The following is a 20140-nucleotide window of genomic DNA, read 5'->3' as shown; positions in this document are numbered from 1 at the left end:
TAGTAGAAAAGTTCTTTATTGAAAAGGGAAGGGTGGCTCTTTTGCTGGGGCCTCCTGGGCCCAGGGTGCTGCCTGCTCAGCTCTTAACAATGGCATCTGAAGGCAAGAGTCTGTCCAAACCTTACCTTTAATAACCTTAAAAGGGAAGTGCCGTGATGTAGTGGTAAATCACAGAATCGATTCTGAAAAATGGCACTTCCAGGCCTTTGCCTTTAAGAACTTCTTAAAGGCAAAGTGGACAAGTGCAGCAGATAAGAGCCAGCACGTTTTGGGAAAAGTCTCAAAGAAGCGTCTCCAGTGTTTTTACCTTTAAGGATGTCTTAAAGATGAGGCGTGTTCGCGCAGAGAACTGTAAAGAGGTCTACCAAGCTCCTTTCCAGTTCTCACTTTTAGGGTCTCTTTACAGGAGAGGTGGCCAAGCGCGACTTAATAAAAGTCAAAGTAGCTCACGGAACTATATCCCCTCCTGCCCGCCAGAAGCCGCCTTGCCCGCCGACCGCAGCGCGCCCGCCCGCAGGTCTGCGTCCTCGCCTTCTAGGCGCTCTTGGGCGGGGAGGTAGCCAGGGCACGCGTGGTGGCAGGGCTGGGGGCGACGCCCACCAGGGGCTGGGGGCAGGGGGCCCGCCCCCCGCGGCCACACCCGCGCGCCCTCGGACTTTTTGGTTTACTAGACGGTCTTCACAAAGGAAGCCGGACGGGGGCGGAGCGGGGTGAAGGGGTGAGCTGAGGGCGCGGTGACCATGGCGACCGCGGTGGCCATGACGACCGCGGCTCAGAGCACGGAGAGGTCGTGACACGACCTGGAGCGCTGCTTGAAGAACTTGGCGTTGCGCGGCACCAGGTTGGCAAGGAAGCGCTTGGCCTTCTTGGTGAGGCTCTCGCGGCGCGCGGGCGGCGCGGGGCCGTCGGGGCTGCCCCACTCGGGCCGCGGGCCCCCGGCACGGCTCCGGCCCCGCCGCAGCCGGATCTGGCGCACCGCGCCCTCGAAGAGCTCCCGCGTGTTGTGGTGCAGCGCCGCCGACGTCTCGATGTGCTTGCAGCTCAGTGTCCCTGCCAGGTGGCGGCCCTCTGCAGGAAGGGACAGGTTGAGGAGCCCGCGGGCTACACTGGGCCCGGGGCGTGGCCAGGCAAGGGTGGGCCTGGGGAGATGCCCGCTGTGCAGTACAAAGGGGTCCTGGTAGGTGAATCTCTTGCAACTGAGAACAGGCAGGGATCAGGTGGAGGGTCTTGGTGGTGCCGAGGGAAGGAGATAAAGGGGCCTTGGCGAAGAGGTGAGGAGTGAAGAGAAGGGGTTCTCCGGCGCTAGACATGGGTATTGGGAGTCTGCCCTTAGCCTGTCCTGGAAGGGTAGAAGGGCCTTGTGGAGAAGAGGTCACTTGGAATCTCCCCTGAGATTGCAAGTGTTAATTAGGTCCAGGATACTCACCCTCCAGTGAGACCTCCCTCGAGCGGGCTAGGTCGCTCTTGTTTCCAACAAGGATGACAGGGAGGTCGTGGTGGGGCCTCTCAGCCCGGAGCCGAAGTAGGGTCTCTGGAACTTTGGAGAAGCTTCGTCGGTCGGTGACTGAGAAGACGATGAGAAAGGCATCCCCGGTCTGAAGGCAGTGGTCCCGCAGCCAGCCCCCTGCGTCCCCCTGCATGTGGGCAGAGAGTGGTGGGATGTCAGGGGTGGAGGCATGGGAGAACCTGTTCCCCACCTACATCTCAAGGATGAGGAATCTGGATGTGAGGGAGAAGCCACCTGCTTAGGACAGCAGAGCTAGTTAATGGCATAATCTCCATCCCTAGAGTGTGTTGTGGAGGGGAAAGTAGTTTGTAATGTGAGCCCCACATGGGAGAATTGGGGAGATAGGGTCCTAGGCTAGGGTAGCCCATCCTACTTTCATATGCTTAAGCTCTTAACTTAAAAATGAATGCCCTTCAGCTGTATGTAATCTGGCCTCTCATTTCTATGTGGTAACCATTTTTGTCCAAATATTCATAAATCCTCACTTATTTCCCTTCCTTGATATTCCAGAGCCCTGAGCTCTTGTCCTGTCAGGTAAGACTCTTCCAGGCTGAAACACGAATGGATGGGGTCAATTTCAGGGTGTGTAGCCTGGCTTGCAGCTTCAGGGTTTGTCAAATTCAGATCCTAACTTTCCTCAGGGTCAGAAGATCCTGGAAAGACAGCGGCTCTCAGTGCCATGGTATGCACAATTGATGTGGGCCTTTGCTCTCTGGATGACACATATGAAAGGTCATATGTCCAGTACATATTAAAACCAGGGCCTACAGAGCCACCTGCCTTCAGCCAGACTTTGCCCCTCCCCAGCTCTCCTAGGTTTCATTGCCTGCTTACAGCCCTGTCTTAGTTCTTACCTGTTCCCAGATGTCATAAACAATTAGAGTCACTTCCTCCTTATCCACCATGATGCGTCTTTCATAGGTATCCTCTGTTGGGAAATAAGGACAGGGAATAGAGCCCATCAGGAGGCTCCCCAACACTCATGAGACCTGGTAACCAGGGACGCCTCAGATCCCAGCACCAGGGACCCCCTCCAGGGAGGTTGCCACAGAAAGCATTGAAGTAACTTCTCTTAGGTTTTGGCCTCTGGGGGCTGCTCATGCCTCTTGCATCCCTGACTAGGGGTCCGCAGGTGCCTTTGACCCTTTCAGGGTTTCCCCTCCAAATACCTGGGTTCTCTGGCTCATGAGCACTATCTCCCTGGAGACCGCCGAAAGTGCCTGCTAGGGTGCTCTTGCCCACACCGCTCTCCCCTACCAGCATGACCTTGAAGATGCCATCTTGTTCGGTGGGGGCTGCCTCCCCCGAGCCCAAGGAGTCAGAGGAGCCAGAGGATGAGGCTTGAGGTGGCCAGTCAAGTTCATCTATAGCTTGGGCACGCCGCAGCTGGTGCTTGTAGGGAACAGGCATACTGCCTCTTCGTCTGGGTGCCCCTGGGGCCGGTGGTGGCCCACCCCGGTCCAACCCTGCCAACAGCTTCTCTGGCTTCTTCAGCAGTGTGGCATCTGTTTCTGAGGTGGGGGGTAGGCAAAGAGAAAGAAGCTATGAGTGAAGGTATGCCTGGCCATCTGCAGAGGGCTCAATCCTGGCTGCTCTGGCTTCAGAGGCCCAGCTGATGACCATGCCCCAGAAGGAGCTGAGAATCTTTGGTCTGACTTCTTACACTGAATTCCCTCAGAAGCCTGAACTGGTGGGGTTCTGAGGAGCTGAGCTGAAGGCTTAGCCAGTGTGGTTCCAGCCACAACCTGTTTAAAACATGCCCCATGCAGGGGAGGCACCTGTGCGCAGGCTCGCACACCCACTCACTCTTCACACTGACACACAGGCACACCCCCAGACTAGGCCTCTGGCCCTGAGGGCTGCCCCTGTTTCCACCAAGAGGCCCTGCCTTCCACTGCTTCCGCACTGGTTGTCCCCACACTGGGGAGGGGCACAGGGGATGAGAAGCTGAAGCTGCTGCCCAGGTTCTGAGGGGTGGGTACTGGTAGAGTCAAAAACTTTGTGGGGAGCCTATGCCCAGGGAAGGGCCTTTGCTCATTACGATGTGTGCATTGGGTCCCCCTCCACGGTGTGTGAGAATTGCCGCCTCTTCGCTTCTTCAAATGGCCCTCTAAGTGAGCACTCCTGGTGCATGGCTGTGTGTGAGAACCCTTCTGCATCTCTGACCTTCCCGTGAGTTCCAGAGAATCTTGTGTTCATGGTGAGGTAGAGGGAGGGAGGGAGAGAGCGAGAGAGCGGGAGCATGAGCAAGAGGGAGAGTGACAATGCATGGGTCAGGGTAACTGGAGGAAGAACGACAGACACAACAAAGGGGGATGGAGAGAGGCTGGAAATAGCCCAGGATCAATACTTGGCTGGCAGCCAGGGCCTCCTCGAGCCAGTGAAACCCTTACAACAGGTCCCCAGGGTAGCCCCCAGCCTGTGATTCCCAGGCTTGTGGGCTGCCCCTTTCCTTTCCCCCATCCCTCCTGCCCATCCCAGCCTCATGGGAATGAGGCTGACCTAGGAGCTAAGCACCAGTTTCCCCAGCGAAGCCCCGGAGGAGTGATGGGGGGTGGGGGTGTTTAGGCAGCACTCCGCAGCCCCCAGCCCAGCCCAGCCTCAGTCCTGGTGTGAGCGGGAGGCTTCTCCACTTCCCGAGTTGCTGTTTGGGTTCAAGCTCCGTCGGCCGCCAGTTCTGACCTCCCCACCAGAGCTTCAGCTCCCACCCCCCGTGGTTTCTGCTGGAAACCTGCCCAGCTCAGCCCTCACCTGGTATGGGCGTCCCAGGGGGGGAGGCCTGGTGGCTGCCGGAGGGGCAGAGTGCTGTGGTTTCTGTGTCTGTGTCCATGTCCGTGTCGAGGTCCGTGTGCATCCGTGTGCGTGTGCAGCCCAGCCGCTTGCAGTCCCCGCTCCCTCACTCAGCAGCACTGTCAGCTTTTCCCTTAAATACCACCCCCATTCCCCCCCCCCCAACACCTGGGGAAGTTGTCCCGCCCCCTGATGAGGTCACACATGCTAATGAGCAGTGATGTCAGCGGGATTCCCTCCTTTCTGCCCCCCCCCCCTTCCTTTGTGTGGCTTCCCTCTGGGAGCACACACACTGCGGAGTCTGGCTAAGACCTGAACAGACTGGAGTCAGAGGAGCAAAAGAGACAGGCGTTCAGAGAAGTGGGCTGAGGGGTCAGTGGGTAAGGGAGTGGAGGATGGCCAGAGGCAAGGACCCAGGGACTGGGAGTCCAGGAACCAGGACTGTGCGTCATTTGTGTACTCTCAGCCTCCCAGCCCAGTGTCCAGCTCAGAGTGGCTGCTCAGTGGCTAAATGGAGGGCCTGGAGGCAGAAACCAAAAGACACCGGTCACCCTGGCACCAAGCTTCCCCATCACCCTCTCCTTTCCCATACCACCCCTTCTGGGTTAAGACACACCAGAGTAGCCACTTCCCAGCTGGGCCCCTAGGCAGATGGGGGCTCTAAGGAAGGGGAGATGGCTGCCCTGTTTGGGCAGCTTCATTCTGTCACTACGTTTAGGTGGATGCGAACCATGTGGGCTCCCCTTCTCTCCCTCCCTGCCAGGCCCACCAACCTGGTGTTAGTACACAGGTTGAGCTTAGCCCTCTAGAAGTTCCCAGTCCCAAGTGCCAGCCCCCTCTCCACATTCTCCAGGGCACCACCAGGCCTCCTGAGCTACACGATGATGTCTGCGTCTTTGTGGGAAGCCAGCATGGCACCTCTCCTTTACTGCTCCTTTTCTGCCAGCTTCCTTTTCCCTGTCTGAGTGCCAGATCCTTTTTCGTGTGGAAAGGCCCTTTCCCTTCAGATCAGCTCTTATCTTTCTTCCCGACGCTGCAAGCACCCAAACATACCTTCTGATTTTCTGGCTCCTCCTCACCCCATGTTTGCCAGGTGCTGTGTGAAGCAGCTTCCTGCATTATCTCCTGTCATTCTCATGACGTGGAGGCTTAGAGTGGTAGGGGGGTAGCCTGTCCCCAAATCAATCATCAGCTGGAAAATGGGGACACCAGAATTCCCACCCTGGTTCTTCCAACGCCAAAGACTTTTTCATCTGCCTTGCTGCCTTCTTTGTCTTAAATATTCCAACTGTCTTCTGTTATTTGGAACAGTCTGTATTGTAATCTTCAGGGGACTCCTCCAACGGAAGAGACAAATAGTAATCATGGACTAATGTGCAGTAACACTTCACTGACCAGAGATGAACTACGGGGCAACATTTGGGGTCTAGGGGGAGCAGAAGGGACCCCTGAGCAACTACAGTACTTACACACTTTACTCATTGGATAGACTCTCCAGGCTTCAATCACAGCTTCCCTTGTCCTTATTTACAATTTCAGTATGTGGCTATGTGTTCCTATACTCATTACAGGAAATTACAGAACATTAGAGTAGCAAGTGACCCCTGATCACCCAGTAGCAAGGGCAACAACACCACAAAACACTTTAAAGGTGTCATAAGCATTTAAAAAATCATCGAAGAGCATTTTGGCAAAAAGGCGAACAGCTTCCCTGACACTGTTACAACTTCTAAAAACATTGTTATAGAGAAGCCATTGGTTTCTATGAATGATCCTCAGCCATCTGGAAAAATTTGTGTTCTATTGCAGATGTGCTGAAGACTGTTTAGAATGATTTCCTTCCAAAATGAGTTTTAAAAGTTTTATATTGTTTTTTTTTTGTTTCTTTGTTTTTAATTTTTTTAACTTTTTTAATTTATTTTTGAGATAGAGAGAGAGACAGAGCATGAATGGGGGAGGGTCAGAGAGAGGGAGACACAGAATCCAAAACAGGCACCAGGCTCTGAGCTGTCAGCACAGAGCCCGACGCGGGGCTCGAACTCACGGACCGCGAGATCATGACCTGAGCCGAAGTTGGCCACCCAACCGACTAAGCCACCCAGGTGCCCCTAAAAGTTTTATATTGTAAAGGGGTGAGCTTCATATATCTGGAAAACCCACTTAGGTGGTTGGATTAATTTCTATGATACCATATAAGAGTGAGACGGGGGCTGCAGACCCCAGGAAGGATTATTGACCATGACCATTGTGCTTTGGGTCACAGGAGCCAGCTGGGTTTCACCTTGAACCACTCTCTTATCCCACTAGCAAGAAGTGGAGGAGGGAATAAACTGAGAAATGTTGGCTCTCCTCCACGGGAGAGTCTGTGGAATAGTGGGGCAAGGGTGAAATTTGGAACTGAACCAATCCAGGTTTAAATCTGCCTCTGTGTAGAGACTGGGCTAGTCTCCTAATTCCTCTGAAACTGCTTCCAAACCTGTGAATTGGGATTATGATGCCCATGGCACAGCCTTGTTTTGAGGGCTCACTACACATGAAAAAGGATCTGGCACTCAGCAGGTTGCCCAACTATCTGGTGCTCCCACAACCTCAGGCAGTGTGGCTAGGGGTCCCTCTCCCCTCCCAGCAGGGCCTGGAGCTTGGTTCAGTCCCAGATTCTTAAGGACTCAATGCTGGTATGTGCTGTTATCTCAGATTCCCAGCCTGATCTCCATCTCATGCTGAGACACCTCCCTCCTCTGCACTGAGAGCCTTGACAGGAGTCCCATGCCCCAATACTGGGCACTTTGGATAGTGTTGTCTCTGTCCTGATAGGATGTGAGGTGGTTTTGTTTCTTTTTCCATAGGGCTTGGTGCAAATAAACTTGGGTGACTGCTCCCCAGTTCCCCACCCTCTCCTGGGTGGGACCTTCTTAGTTTCCCATGTTGCCTGTACAAGGCTAAGTCCCCTCTTCCCACCAACCTGGGGCTTCTCTGTGGCTGACAAAAGTAGCATTACCCTTTGCACCTTCTAGAGCATACACCCAGCACCTAGAGAAACTTCTTTCAGGCTCAGGACACACAGCCCTTCCCAGTGAACTCTACCCTCAGGTCTTCCCTCTGGCTTCCTGAAGCATTCCACCCTGAGGAGCATTCTTTTAACATGTCTTTGTCCACAAATTACAAATAACACCAGGAGGTCAAAGATCTGGAGCAGGACAAGTGATGAGGCTGTCAGCTGAAGGAGAGGAGCATGGGAGAAGGTGCAGACCAGGAGATGGGGAGGTGTGGAAGGAAAATCAGCATTCCCTGCTTCCCTGGGCCTTTCACTAGGAGAACCCAGGGACTGTTAGCACTAGGGAAGGAAGACTCAAAGGGAGAAGGGTATGCAAGGATGGGGATCTCTGAAGTCCCTTCCCCAATCTCTGGAGAGGGTCTGGAGTCAAAGGAATCTGGGTCTTTCCCAAGATTCCTCAATCCAGGACTATACCATATTCACTCTCTGCCACTTCCCTAGGCTCTTGCTCACTGAGAGGAGGAAACATGCGGTTGGTGCTGGGTGTGCGGATGTGGGCTCAGACACAGACAGGCTGTAATTAACAGGGCCCTTCCGCAAGAGGCTGGGGCTAGACCAGGCCGGCCAGGAAGGGTGAGGGCGAGCCTGAGGAGAGTCTGCTTCTGTTTGGGAATGCCTCAGCTCCATGCCACCCCCATAGACGCTTTCTGTATCCCTTGTCCCAGTTTTCATTTCAAACTCTGGGACGGCTTCTGTCACCTCACTTACCAGAGGCTGGGCTCCAACATTTCTCCAGGTTATTCCCTCCTCCATCACCCACTCTAGCTCTTCAGCTCTGGCCACTGCTTACACTCCTGCCTCTTTTCTTAGGAGGTCTGGGGTCCAGCCTGCAGCCCTAGCCCTCACATCTGCTTAGTTTTCTTATCCTGTGGATTCTCACTGTTCCTAGAATCCACAACTCTATTCCACCTATGGACCACATTCTTCAGAGTCTAGTTTGGGCCCTCTTCTAGGCAGACCTTGTTGGATTTGGTCAAAGTGATGCCAGCATCTTCACACCCCAGACGTTTATGATTTTTTTCTCTCAACTTATTTTTGCCTGCTTTGAGGCATCCTGGCCAAGAGTTCCCCTATCTTGCACAGGACAGACTGTAACTGCTTGGTGGGGGTGGAGGGTAGAGGCCAGGAGTTAAAGCTCCTGCGTTCCCCTAGGGACATTCTGCTTCTATGATCTGTGCTCTGGGAGTACTCCATGAATGGGAACATTCCCGCTACAGCGCCCAGCTGGCTCACTAGACTTCTGGCCTGGTGGTGAGTAAAGAGGCTTGGTGCTGACCCCTGGTGTCAGTCACTGTAGGGCTGAGCCCCAGGTAATAGGTGGAGGTGGTGGAGAGGGTCAGTCCTTAGGGTTCCTAGAGTGGTGTAAAAACCAAGGGTATGTGGTTAAGAAGAAGTAGGAAGAGGGCAGCGTTCCGAGGGCAGAGCAGAGACCTTCACAGGGAGGGGCAAGGCGAGGGGAGCATAAGCTGAGATGGGTAGAGACAGGGCTCAGGTTATAGCTCATTTACAAAAATCTTAAATTTCTGGTTCTTTTATTTTCAACCTTGACTTGCTGGGCAATGACCTAGCTATGGGACAAAAGCAGTTTTTGTGCTCTTTTTATGAGCCAGGCCCTGCAGGAAGGATCACAGTCGGCAAAACCTCAGGCCCTGCCCAGATCCTTCCCTTGGGTGCTGGAGATCTCCAGCCAATTGACATTCTGGTGCTGAAAGGCCACTTTGGGGTAGGGGTTTGGTAAGGATGGAGTGTCCGGGCCTGTGACCCTTTAAGAAATTTACTTTTTAAAAACAGCCACCTGAGTGGTGGTGTGGGAAGACAGTGGTGGTAGAGAAACGGTGGTCTCTGGGCATGTGCGGAGGGAGCTCTGTGTGAGCCCTCTCCCTTCCTGAGGGATACCTAATTTTACAGCAGCTACACAGGGTCACAGGAGGCCTGCCAAGTCCCCTCAGACAGAGGGTCAGGGAGGGAAGTAGCGAAAGGGAAGCTGAGTTGCCCTCTAAAGGGTTGTCACTGTGACCAAAGCCCCCAAGGGAGCTAGGTCACCTCAGGCAAGCAGTGGCTCATCCTCTGCTTCGACTACCCAGACCCCTGGCTCAGCCAGTGGCACCAGAAGCACATCGTCCTCATCCTCTGGGGACAGGACTGTTGTGTGGGGTTCAGGTGGGGTCCGGGTTGGTCCTGGGGGCCGAAGGCTGGGCAGAAGGCGGCCTCGCAGGGCCTGCACCACTCCAGACAGCAGTGATGACTCTGGGGACATGGAGGGCGGTGGCCCTGGGGCCTCAGAGATGGTAGGGAGGGCTGGAGATGTGCTGGTAGATGGGAGGGGAGCCTTGACGGGCAGTGGGGGTGCCTGTTCCCCATCCTGCCCACCTTCCGCTCCGCCCTCACGGGCCGGACCTGTATTGCCATCTAGGGACTCAAGGGGAGCAGCAGAGGGTGTGACCTGGGATCTGGTCTCTGGGTTCCGGGCTGGGGGGTTGGTTCGAGGAAGCAGGCCCCAGCGGCGTAGACGGCGCACCAGGCGGCGCATAGAGCGGCCCCTCTGGCGGCGGCGGGCACCTGAGGCACCCCCTGGAGTCATATCCTGGCGCAAGATCTGTAGCAGAGAACGCAGGTTGCCCAGCACTGAGTTCTGCAAGGAGAGGAGGCAGACATCAGAGTCAGGGAGGTGGGGAGGGCCAGGAGCCTCAAAGAAGAATGGTACAGGCGCAGGGCCACGGAGGCTGGGAAGCAGGAAGTACTGGGCCGGGAGGTCACTTACATCATTAGGGTTCTCCGTAGGGAAGTCCTCTACTGGTGGGATGGCACCCTGGGCAATGAGTTGCCCATAGGAGGGTGGGGCCTGCTGCTGCACAATCTCAGCCTCCATCCGGGACAGGGGCGCGAAGATGCTGGAAGGAATGAGGGCAGCTCAGTCACAGGTGGTGCCGGCCAGAGCAGCCTGTCCTAGCCTGGACACGTCTTTTCCCTCCACACCCAGGCCAAGACCACTGAGCTATGTATGCCCTGGCTTTCCCAAGAGCCATGCGAGGTTCCCCTCCTTCTTGGAGACTGCCTTTAGGATCTAGACCTGTCCTTTCCTCAGAGGAGCACCCCCATCCCCAAGCTGGACAACTCCAGGAGCCAACCCAGAAGCAGGTCACCAGAGCCTGTCCCCAGTGTGGGCACCCTCAGGGTCTTCCCCTCAGCCCCCCGCCCCTGCAGCTGGCTGCATCCTCACTGACCTGTACTCCTGGGTGCGAATGGCATAGAGCTTGCAGGTGCAGCCCAGGGCAATGACCAGTAGCAAGCCACACACCAGGCTGCCAATGACTGCAGCTGTAATGACCTTGCGGGGCAGGGCATAGGAACAGTCCCACTCATCGCTGCCGTCGGCACAGTCTGGCTGCCCGTCGCACACCCATGTCTCATACACGCACTTCTCATCCCGGCAGCGGAAGTTGCCAGGCTGGCAATGCCGGCAGCGTCTCTCGTCTGCTCCATCAGCACAGAAAGTCTGGTAGTTGCAGCGGTCAGCGGGCAGGTAGCAGGCTGTGGTGCTGGTTGTGCCAGCAGGCCCACAGGGGAAGTGTCCAGGTGGGCAGCCGGGGCAGTTTTCCTCATCTGTGCCGTCGGCACAGTCCCATGAGCCATCGCAGCGCTGGGCCTCACTGTAGCAGCGCTCACCGAGGCCCTCACTAGCCCCCAGGCCAGTGCCTAAGCCGCAGGGCCGATCCCAAGGCAAGCAGTAGCCTCGCACATGGTAGGTGGCGTTGAAGCCCCGACCATGGCTCCAAGCAACTGTGTGGTAGGCCACAATGGCCTGGCCAGACAGCGTCTCCACGGTGACAGACTTGCCATTGCTGAAGTGGGTGAGGCTGCGCAGTAGCCGAGGGGTCTTGGGAGGCCCAGGGCCATCATACACATGTACTGCATCTCCATAGCCCAGGTCCAAGGCCGTGAAGCGCACTGCCAGGCGCCGGCCATCATGGGGGTCCAACAGCCAGAGGCAGGACTGGGGGTGGGAGCCTGAGGCCAGGTGTGAGTATCCAGGGGAAGAGAAGACCCCGTAAAAGTCTTCCAAGGTATGATTGCAGGGTGGGGTGGGGACAGGGGCTGGGGTCAGGTCAGGGAAAGGGTCTGAGCTGCAACCTGCCTCATCAGAGCCATCGCCACAGGCATCGATCCTGTCGCAGCGCTGGGCCAAGGGCACACAGCGGTGGTTCAGGCACTGGAACTCCTCCTCCAGGCACATCAGCCAATCTGCAGAGACATCATGGAGAAGACACCATGAAGCACCAGAGTTGGTAGGATCCTCCCCTCCTCCCTGGGGCTTCTATTATCTGTTCTTCTAGTCCCATGGACAGCGTACAGCATACCTTGGCTGTAGGAGAGCAGGAAGCCCTGGCCCACGGGTGCTCTGGCTCCAGCATAGCTGTAGGTGATGGTGACATTGCCCCCAGGCAGCTGCAGAGGGCTGGCTGGTGCCTCACACAGGGAGATCTGTGGCTGGAGAGGGGAGCGCAGGATTAAGCGCTCTGAGCCACAGGCCAGGCGCAGTTTTTGGAACCTAGATGGGTGGAAGAAGGCAGGATGTGAGATATTCGTGACCACCACTGGTTTCTTCCTCTCCCAGTGCCGTCAGGCCCCTTGTACCCCAAGAAGCACAAACCCCTGCTCATCCATAATCCAAACAGCCAAATGAACTCAGCCAAATTCCTTTGTAGTCAATGGCAATAGTCCTAACAGAGGCCCGTGGCAGCACGGCATTCTGATCCCTCAGGCTCTCCCCAGACTGCCCTCTCCCTTCACCTACTCCTTTCAGGATAAATTCATGGAGAGTGAACTCTGTGAAGCAAGTAGCCAGGTACTTAACATGGGTCCCAATCTTATGGCTCAAGGTCAGAGGAGACTGAGGAGAGACCTGTACTGTTTAAAACATCTCGGGAGGCTGAGGTAGGTTCTAAGCTAATTAGGAATAGCTTTTGAAGCCCAGGCAAGGATGTGCAATGGACTGAAGGACTCCTCAGGGCAGCCATATTGGAGCCCAAGGACTGTTTCTAGAGTGACTGCTGTCCTTCAGAGATGACTAGAATCCAAGCTAGATGTCTGCCCCAGCTCACCTCCAATTTACTGTGGCCCACAATAAGCCAGGTTTTTAGGGAAGACTAGGCCAAATCAAATCCTACTCTTTCCCCTGTTGACAGGAATGGAAATTCCATGAAGAAGTGATTCCTGAAGGCTTTCCCATGGTGGAGGGGGTTAGGGGAGGGAGGGTAATAGGGTCTTGTCCCGTTTCTCACCTGACTGTCACAGTCTGCTCCTTGCTGCCCAGGATGAGCCACGTGCAGTTGGCAGGTGAGCTGCGGCTGTCCCGCAGGGGCCTCTGTAAGGTACCCTGCACTTCCAAGAGCACTGCCGGGGGGTCCTCACAGGCTGGAGAGTGAGGAAGGTAGGGACACTGGTTGAGAGCCCATTACTGTCACAGCCCCTGCCCCTAGGCTTGAGGCTTCTAAGGGTCTGAGCTCTTCAAGAAGGAGCAGAGAAACTGCCCTTCTCCAACCACACATACACACACTTTAAAATCAGTCTTCAGCTGGCCCCCTTCCTTCCCACACTCATTATAGCTTCACCTTAAGTATCAACACCAGAAACAATCTGAGGTTGGCTTTGTGCCAGCCGCTGGACCAGGAGGAGCAGGAAATACTGTCTCTACTATCAGGGAGACTACATTGCAGCTAGGGAGACCAAGCATGGATATTTGGAAAAACAAAATAGTACGTAACTACCAGGTGAGAGCTCACACTGAATGTTTCCCCGTTTGTAAAATAAGGGTGGATGATCTCCACTCTAAAACTACCGTAGGTGCCAGAGGAATTTAGGGAAGAGAGAATCCTTCTCAAGGGTTTTCTCTCACTACCAAACCCTTGGGGCCCCAGGGGCATCCTTTACGCACCAGGATTTGGGAAAATGATCCGGTCTGGATAGGCCACAGCGCCTCCTAGAGGAAGAGCAGGAAAGGACAGGAGAGTTAATTGCCCTTAGTTTTCTTCACCTGAGTAACTCAAGGAGGAAAGGAGCCATCTGGGATTTCCGGGTAGTTTATGGGAAAGGGGCAGTGGAGCAGGGGAGGAGGGGAGGATGAGGGGTGTGACCTCGAAGGAAGCCACAGCAGCACGGCCGATGGGGTAGGCACGCCGATCTAGGGAAGCCTGAAGGAGGATGAGGGCTGAGGGGAGTGGCTCGAAGCTTCCCGGAGGTTGGGGAGGGAGCTTCGGATGCGGCGGCAGGCGCTGGGGGGCACCGCCAGGCAGGGAAGGTGGGGGACGGCAAAAGAGAGCGCCCGGACTCTGATAGCCCCAGGGGCGGGGTGTTGGGTTAGTAGTCTTGTTTCGGTTTCTCACCTAGGAGGAGGAGGAGGAGAGTGGTGGGTAGCATCCTGAGTCGTCCGGGGGTGCAGGAAGAGTCCCGGAGCTTCAGTCGTCTATCCAGTGGGAAGGCGGCGCCGCTCCGAGCGTCCAGGCTCCCCACTGCCGCTTCCCCGAGGGGGCTGCATGGCCCGGGCTCCCCCACGGGTGCTCTGGATGCCAGGGCTGGGGGCGGGGAGGCGGCGGCCGTCCGGGAGCAGGGGCGGTGCCTCTCGCCAACTTCGGAGTTGTTTTCCCCCCCCGCCGCCGCCGCCGCGCTCTCTGCCGCGCTCTATCCCGAGGCCGGCTTCGAAGCCCCGGGAATCGGTTCGAGGCCCGGCGCTGGAGCGCGCCCTCGCCCAGAGCCCGTCCGCAGGCCGCGAGAGCCCCTGTCCAGGCCCGGCCGCCACCTGCCGGGGCTTGAAGCCACTTCCTCTTCGAGCCAAACTTTGCCGACGGTCAGCCCCCAGGGCCGGCCCGGGCGCGGCTCAACTTCTCCTGCGCGTCCAGCCGGCGGGACGCGGCGGGGGAGCGGGGGAGGGGGACAGAAGGCTCGGCCCAGCTCCCCGGCCCTCGCCCGGGCGGTACCCCCGCCAGCCCAGGGGTTGGAAGAGCCGGGCGGAGGGAGAGGGCGAGTGACGAGCCTGGCCCCACCCCTGCCAATCAGCGCTCTCGCCCCGCCCACCCTCTCTCCTTAACCCCTTTCCGGCCCTGCCGGGACCCGTCAGACCCGCCCTCGGCTAGGCTGTCCGCCTCCACTTTGAACTCGGCTTTGTTCGGTCTCTTCCGTGACACGTTTGTTAACAGGACTCGTTGGCCAGAGGACAACTGCTTATTCCGTAACTGTCTTGTCTTTCCTTTGGACCCTTAAACTCTCAGTACTTTTCTTGTCCCAGTGTCTGAGATCAGGCAGCACTTTTTGTCGTGAGCCTCTATTATAGCAATTACCACACGGTGTTATAATTATTTGTTTACTCCTCTTTCCCGCCCCCGCCCCGCCCCTTCTCTAGAAACTGAAACTTCCTGTAGGTTGGGGCCTAGAATGTTTACCTTTGCACCCACGGGGTTTCTCTCCTACTGAGACACAGTAAGAACCCAATATATGGTAAATAAACGAATAAATGTGCCTTCGCCACTTGCTGGCTCTGTGACCTTGAGAAAATCACTTAACCTCTCTGCTTCTCATTTGTGAAGCCGAGTTAATAGTGCAACTCCCTTTTAAGGTTGTCATGAACATTTAGGGCGTTAATGCACGATGAGCATCTAGGAAGTGCTCTGTAGTTCCGAACAATTATGATTAGTCACAGAAGATATTTCTTATTTATGTGGGCTGTTATTCCTGTGGCACTGATAGGTAATATTAATAAACAACAACAATAGCAAATACTTTTTGAGCTTTTTTCACACTTCAGGCACAGATCTAAGCACTTTTCATGTATTTGCTCTTTTAATCCTCACAATTTTGGGAAGTAGAAACTATGATTACTCCCATTTTACAGATAAGGAAACTCAAGCACAGGTTAAGTATTTTGCCCGAGATCACGGATCTAGTAAATGATGAAACAAGGCCTTGAGCCTAGGCAATTTGGCTCTGGAGAGAGTGTACATTTGGATCCTTACTACTCTCTGCTCTCTACAAATGGTACAAAACAGTTTTCTGTCCATGACATTTGTTGTTGGCATCAGTTTTGATATTTTCAAAACTGGAACCACAGCAGGGTTGGCCATAAAAAGGCCCTTCTTCCACTTGGACCTTGGTCCCTTGGTCTCTCTGCTGTGCCCTCTGCTGTACTCCCTCTGTGTGCAGCCTTTGGGATTAATGAGGAGTGAAACAGAAGCCTGAGTGTGAAAAAAAGGATGTTGAGCAAAGGTAAGGAAGGCAAAGAGGTGGGAAAAATTAAAAATATTTAAGTTCTAAAAGTGATCTTGGAGGTTTTAGTTAATTGCTGGCTTTGTTTTGTATGCTTGGCAGATGCCTAAAACTTCAAGGAGCATACTGCCTACTTGGAAAGAGAGGTCAGATACACAAATGAAAGAATCCAGACAGCCATGGGGAGTATCCATGTATATGTACACACACACACACACACACACACACACACACACACACACAATGGAGTATTACTTGGCAATCAAAAAGAATGAAATCTTGCCATTTGCAACTACGTGGATGGAATTAGAGGGTATTATGCTAAGTGAAATTAGAGAAAGACAAATATCATATGACTTCACTCATATGAGCACTTTAAGATACAAAACAGATGAATATAAGGGAAAGGAAGCAAAAATAATATAAAAACAGGGAGGGAGGCAAAACATAAGAGACTCTTAAATGTGGAGAACAAAAAGAGGGTTACTGGATTGGTAAGGGGCATTAGGGAATCTACTCCTGAAATCATTGTTGCACTACATGCTAACTTGGATGTAAATTAAAAAAAAAAATTAAAAAATGAGTTTATACTCCAATTAGTCCAGTTAATTTAAGTGTCCAGGTCCATATAAGTCACATCCTAGGGGCACCTGGGTGGCTCAGTCAGTTGAGCATCTGACTTTGGCTCAGGTCATGATCTCGTGGTTCATGAGCTCGAGCCTCGCATTGGGCTCTGTGCTGACAGCTAGGAGCCTGGAGCCTGCTTCCAATTCTGTCTGTCTCTCTCTCTCTGCCCCTTCCCTGCTCATGCTCTGTCTCTCTCTCTCTCTCTCAAAAATAAATAAACATTAAAAAAATTTTATTTAGGGGCGCCTGGGTGGCGCAGTCGGTTAAGCGTCCGACTTCAGCCAGGTCACGATCTCGCGGTCCGTGAGTTCGAGCCCTGCGTCGGGCTCTGGGCTGATGGCTCGGAGCCTGGAGCCTGTTTCCGATTCTGTGTCTCCCTCTCTCTCTGCCCCTCCCCCGTTCATGCTCTGTCTCTCTCTGTCCCAAAAATAAATAAACGTTGAAAAAAAAAATTTTTTAAAATTTTATTTAAATCACATCCTAGAGCATTAAGTACATTTAGGAATGGGCCTATGATGTTCTTGGAAATCTTTGAGGAATTATGAAAGGTAGTGGAAGTAGTGCGGAACAGGCAGATGTTTGGTTTTCAAAATGGTAATATCCAACTTTTATAGAGTACTCACCTCTAGGAGGCACTGCTGTAAGCATTTCACATGTATTATCTCATTTAATCCTCACCACACCTCTAGGAAGTAGGTGTTATTTTTGTCCTCCTTTTATAATTGAGGAAACTGGGTCATAGGTAGGTTAGATAACTTGCTCAAGATGAAACTGCTAGCACATGCAGGAGCCAAGTTGCTATGGTATGAATGTTTGTGTCCCCTGTCCCCTAAATTCATATGTTGATTTCATAACCCCCAAAGATGATAATATTAAAAGGTGGGCCTTTGGGCGATGTTAAGCCCATGAGATGGTGCCCTCAATGGCACTAGCGCCTTATAAAAGAGGCCCCAGAGAGATCCCTCCCTGTCTACTATGAGAGGACACAGTAAGAAAATGTGGTGGTGAACAAAAAAGAGGGCCCTCACCAGAAGGTGACCACGCTGGTACCTTGATCTTGGGCTTCTCAGCTGCTAGAACTATGAGCAGTAAATCTGCCCAATTGGTGGTATTTTCTTGTAGCAGATGGGCTAAGACAGTTGATACCGAGAAGTTGGGGTGCTGCTAGAACAAATACCTAAAAATGTAGAAGTGGCTTTAGAACTGGGGCAGAGGCCGAGATGCATGCTAGAAAAAGCAACATTGTTGCGAACAGACTGTTAAGAGGGTTCTTGGGAAGGCTCAGCAGGAGAGAGCTGTATAGATCTCAATCTCTTTAGATTACCTAAGTGGTAAGGAGCAGAATATGGATAGAAATATGGAGGGTAAAAGTCACCCTGACTAGGTCCCAGACAGAGATGAGGGACATGTTAATTGCAAACTGGAGGAAAAAAGAGGTCCTTGATATAAAGTGACAAAGAGCTTGGCTGAATTGTGTTTGTATCCTGGTGGTTGGTGGAAAGTAAAACTTGAGAGTGATATTTGGGGCTCAAATTGGATATTTGGGACTCAAATGTGGGGCTCAGGCTCACAACCCCAAGATCAAGAGTCGCATGCTCTGCGGATTGAGCCAGCCAGGTGACCCAACTGGCTGAAGAAATTTCTATGCAAAGTGTTGAGGAAGCAGCCTGGTTTCCCTTGAATACTTATAGTAAAATGCAAGCAGAGAGAAATTATTTAAAGGTGAAATTGTTTTGTTTTGTTTTATTTTTAATTTTAAACATTTATTTATTTTTGAGAGACAGAGAGACACAAAGCATGAGTGGGGGAGGGGCAGAGAGAGGGAGACAGACTCTGAAGCAGGCTCCAGGGTTTGAACTGTCAGCACAGAGCCTGATGCTGGGCTCAAATCCACGAATTGTGAGATCATGATCTGAGCTGAAGTCAGACACTTAATCAGCTGAGCCACCCAGGCACCCCTAAAGGTGGTATTGTTAATCAAAAAGGATGCAGAACCAAAAATTTGGAAAATTCTTATCACGATCTAATATTCTATGTATCTTACTCATTTATCATGTTTATTGCCTGTTCCTCCCACAAGAATGTAAGTGCCGTGGGCAGGGATCTATTTGTCTCCTGGTGTATCCCTAGTGCCAAAAAAAATATCTGGCACAAAGTAGGTATTCAATAAATGTTTCCTGAATGAATAAATCAATGATTACCAGTCATAGGCATCACATAGTTGATGTCTTTTAATTCGCTCAACTACCCTTACAGTTTTTAGCCCCATTTTACCTTATTTTTATTATTTTTATTTTTTAGCCACATTAAAAAAATTTTTAATGTTTTTATTTATTTTTGAGAGAGAGAGAGAGGGAGTGTGCACAAACGGAGTGGGGCAGTGAGAGGGAAGCACCGAATCAGAAGCAGGGTCCAGGCTATGAGCTGTCAGCACATAGCTTGATGCGGAGCTCGAACCCTTGAACTGCGAGATTATGACCTGAACCGAAGTTGGCTTTTAACCCACTGAGCCACCCAGGTGCCCCTTTTTTAGCCCCATTTTGAAGATGAGGAAATTGAAGCTCAAGAACATTACATAACTTGGGGCCACCCAACTAGTAAGTTGTGAAGACTGGATTCAAACTTGGGTTGTGTAACTCCAGAGCCCTTGTTACTGCCTCTCTATGTGCTGGAAGCTGTTTTAAAAGACTAATACAATGGGGGTGGCTGGCTGGCTCAGTAGGTGGAGGACGCAGCTCTTCCAGGTTGTGAGTTCAAGCCCCACGTTGAGTGTAGACATTATCTTAAAATAAAATCTTAAAAAAAAAAAGATTGATATAATGAATCAATCTATAGGAGGGTGTTAGGAATGATGAGGAGTCTCTAAGCCATGTCATATGATAAGCTGTTTAAGGAACTAGAAAGGCTTTTTGCCTAAAGAAAAGCTTAACTTGAGTGAGGGTTTGAATATATGAGAACTAGATCCAAATATGTGAAGAGCTATAGCATGGAACAAGAATTTGTTTGTCCTGAACAGTTGGAAGGGCAGAGGCAGGAATTAACAGAGCAAATAAAGTCAGTCTATTCCCTGCTTTTGAGGTACAGAAGCTGATGCTACAGGTAGGGTTGGTGCTGAGGGACAGATGTCCTGGGACTTCAGGGTTCCTTGGCAATGCTGTGACTCATGAATTTAGGATGGCATAACTTCCCAGAAAACGAGGCCAAAGAAGCTTCTAGAAACAAATTATGTTCGATGCTAACATGAAGCCAAGACAGTGAAAACACAGAAAAGGCCTGGGCTGTGAAGAAAGAGGTCAGGAGGGCCCTTTAAGGAGAAGTTTCAGCACTCAGTTTAGCAGCACATATGCTACAACTGGAACCATACAGAGAATATTACATGGCTCCTGTGTAAAGATGACACACGGATTCATGCAGCATTCTGTATTTTTATTGTACACATAAAACTAATAGAACAATGTATGTTCATTAAACTTCAATTTTTTTTAATGCTCATTTTGTTTTTTAAAGTTTTTTTTTTTATTTTGAGAGTAAGAGAGAGAGTGTGAGCAAGCAGGGGAGGGGCAGAGAGAGGGAGAGAGAGAATCCAAAGCAGGCTCTGCACTGTCCACACAGGGCTCAAATTCATGAACTGAACCATGAGATCATGACCTGAGCTGAAGTCAGATGCTTAACCGACTAAGCTACCCAGGCGCCCCTAAACTTCAATTCTTTTTTTCTTTTAAAGGAGAAATTGCACTACATGCCTGGGTTGGGTCACCTTCCCAGTTGGGTTAAAAAGAAATAGGTGAGGCGCCTGACTGGCTCAGTCAGAAGAACATGCCACTCTTGATCTTGGAGGTCATGAGATTGAACCCCATGTTGGGTAGAGATTACTTAAATGAATCATAAAAAAAAAAAACTTTAAA

General features: G+C 52.4%; 2 protein-coding genes and 1 non-coding gene across 3 annotated transcripts; 1 reads left to right on the top strand and 2 right to left on the bottom strand.

Moving 5' to 3' along the window:
- On the bottom strand, positions 1 to 6162 carry REM2 (RRAD and GEM like GTPase 2). The gene is made up of 5 exons (XM_043555763.1): positions 4259 to 6162; positions 2677 to 3018; positions 2362 to 2435; positions 1427 to 1634; positions 1 to 1068 (listed from the first exon to the last, which is right to left on the bottom strand). Exons 1-5 carry the CDS (start codon positions 4359 to 4361, stop codon positions 773 to 775), a joined length of 1023 nt encoding a protein of 340 aa, XP_043411698.1. The 5' UTR covers positions 4362 to 6162; the 3' UTR covers positions 1 to 772.
- A 2705-nt stretch (positions 6163 to 8867) lies between these two features.
- Positions 8868 to 14398, bottom strand: LRP10 (LDL receptor related protein 10). Its single transcript, XM_043555762.1, has 7 exons — positions 13736 to 14398; positions 13288 to 13332; positions 12635 to 12767; positions 11711 to 11901; positions 10577 to 11594; positions 10114 to 10243; positions 8868 to 9984 (listed from the first exon to the last, which is right to left on the bottom strand). Exons 1-7 carry the CDS (start codon positions 13767 to 13769, stop codon positions 9397 to 9399), a joined length of 2139 nt encoding a protein of 712 aa, XP_043411697.1. The 5' UTR covers positions 13770 to 14398; the 3' UTR covers positions 8868 to 9396.
- A 5159-nt stretch (positions 14399 to 19557) lies between these two features.
- LOC122469718 lies at positions 19558 to 19663 on the top strand. The gene has a single exon (XR_006293612.1). It is a non-coding gene; the product is annotated as a U6 spliceosomal RNA (small nuclear RNA).
- The last annotated feature ends 477 nt before the right edge of the window (positions 19664 to 20140 follow it).

Source organism: Prionailurus bengalensis, chromosome B3 (assembly GCF_016509475.1).
Source record: "Prionailurus bengalensis isolate Pbe53 chromosome B3, Fcat_Pben_1.1_paternal_pri, whole genome shotgun sequence".
NCBI classification, from domain to species: Eukaryota; Metazoa; Chordata; class Mammalia; order Carnivora; family Felidae; genus Prionailurus; species Prionailurus bengalensis.
The sequence above is the reverse complement of the archived record's forward strand: the minus strand, read 5'-3'. Positions and strand labels throughout refer to the sequence as shown.

Coding starts and splice junctions, on each gene's coding strand:
- REM2 (XM_043555763.1), bottom strand. CDS start 4,361: ATGCACACGGACCTCGACACGGACATGGACACAGACACAGAAACCACA. Junction 2,436..2,676: donor TCATGAGCCAGAGAACCCAG/GTATTTGGAGGG, acceptor ATTTCCCAACAG/AGGATACCTATGAAAGACGC. Junction 1,635..2,361: donor TTTATGACATCTGGGAACAG/GTAAGAACTAAG, acceptor GCCCACATGCAG/GGGGACGCAGGGGGCTGGCT.
- LRP10 (XM_043555762.1), bottom strand. CDS start 13,769: ATGCTACCCACCACTCTCCTCCTCCTCCTCCTAG. Junction 13,333..13,735: donor TCTCCTCCTCCTCCTCCTAG/GTGAGAAACCGA, acceptor CTCTTCCTCTAG/GAGGCGCTGTGGCCTATCCA. Junction 11,595..11,710: donor CCTGCTCTCCTACAGCCAAG/GTATGCTGTACG, acceptor ATGTCTCTGCAG/ATTGGCTGATGTGCCTGGAG.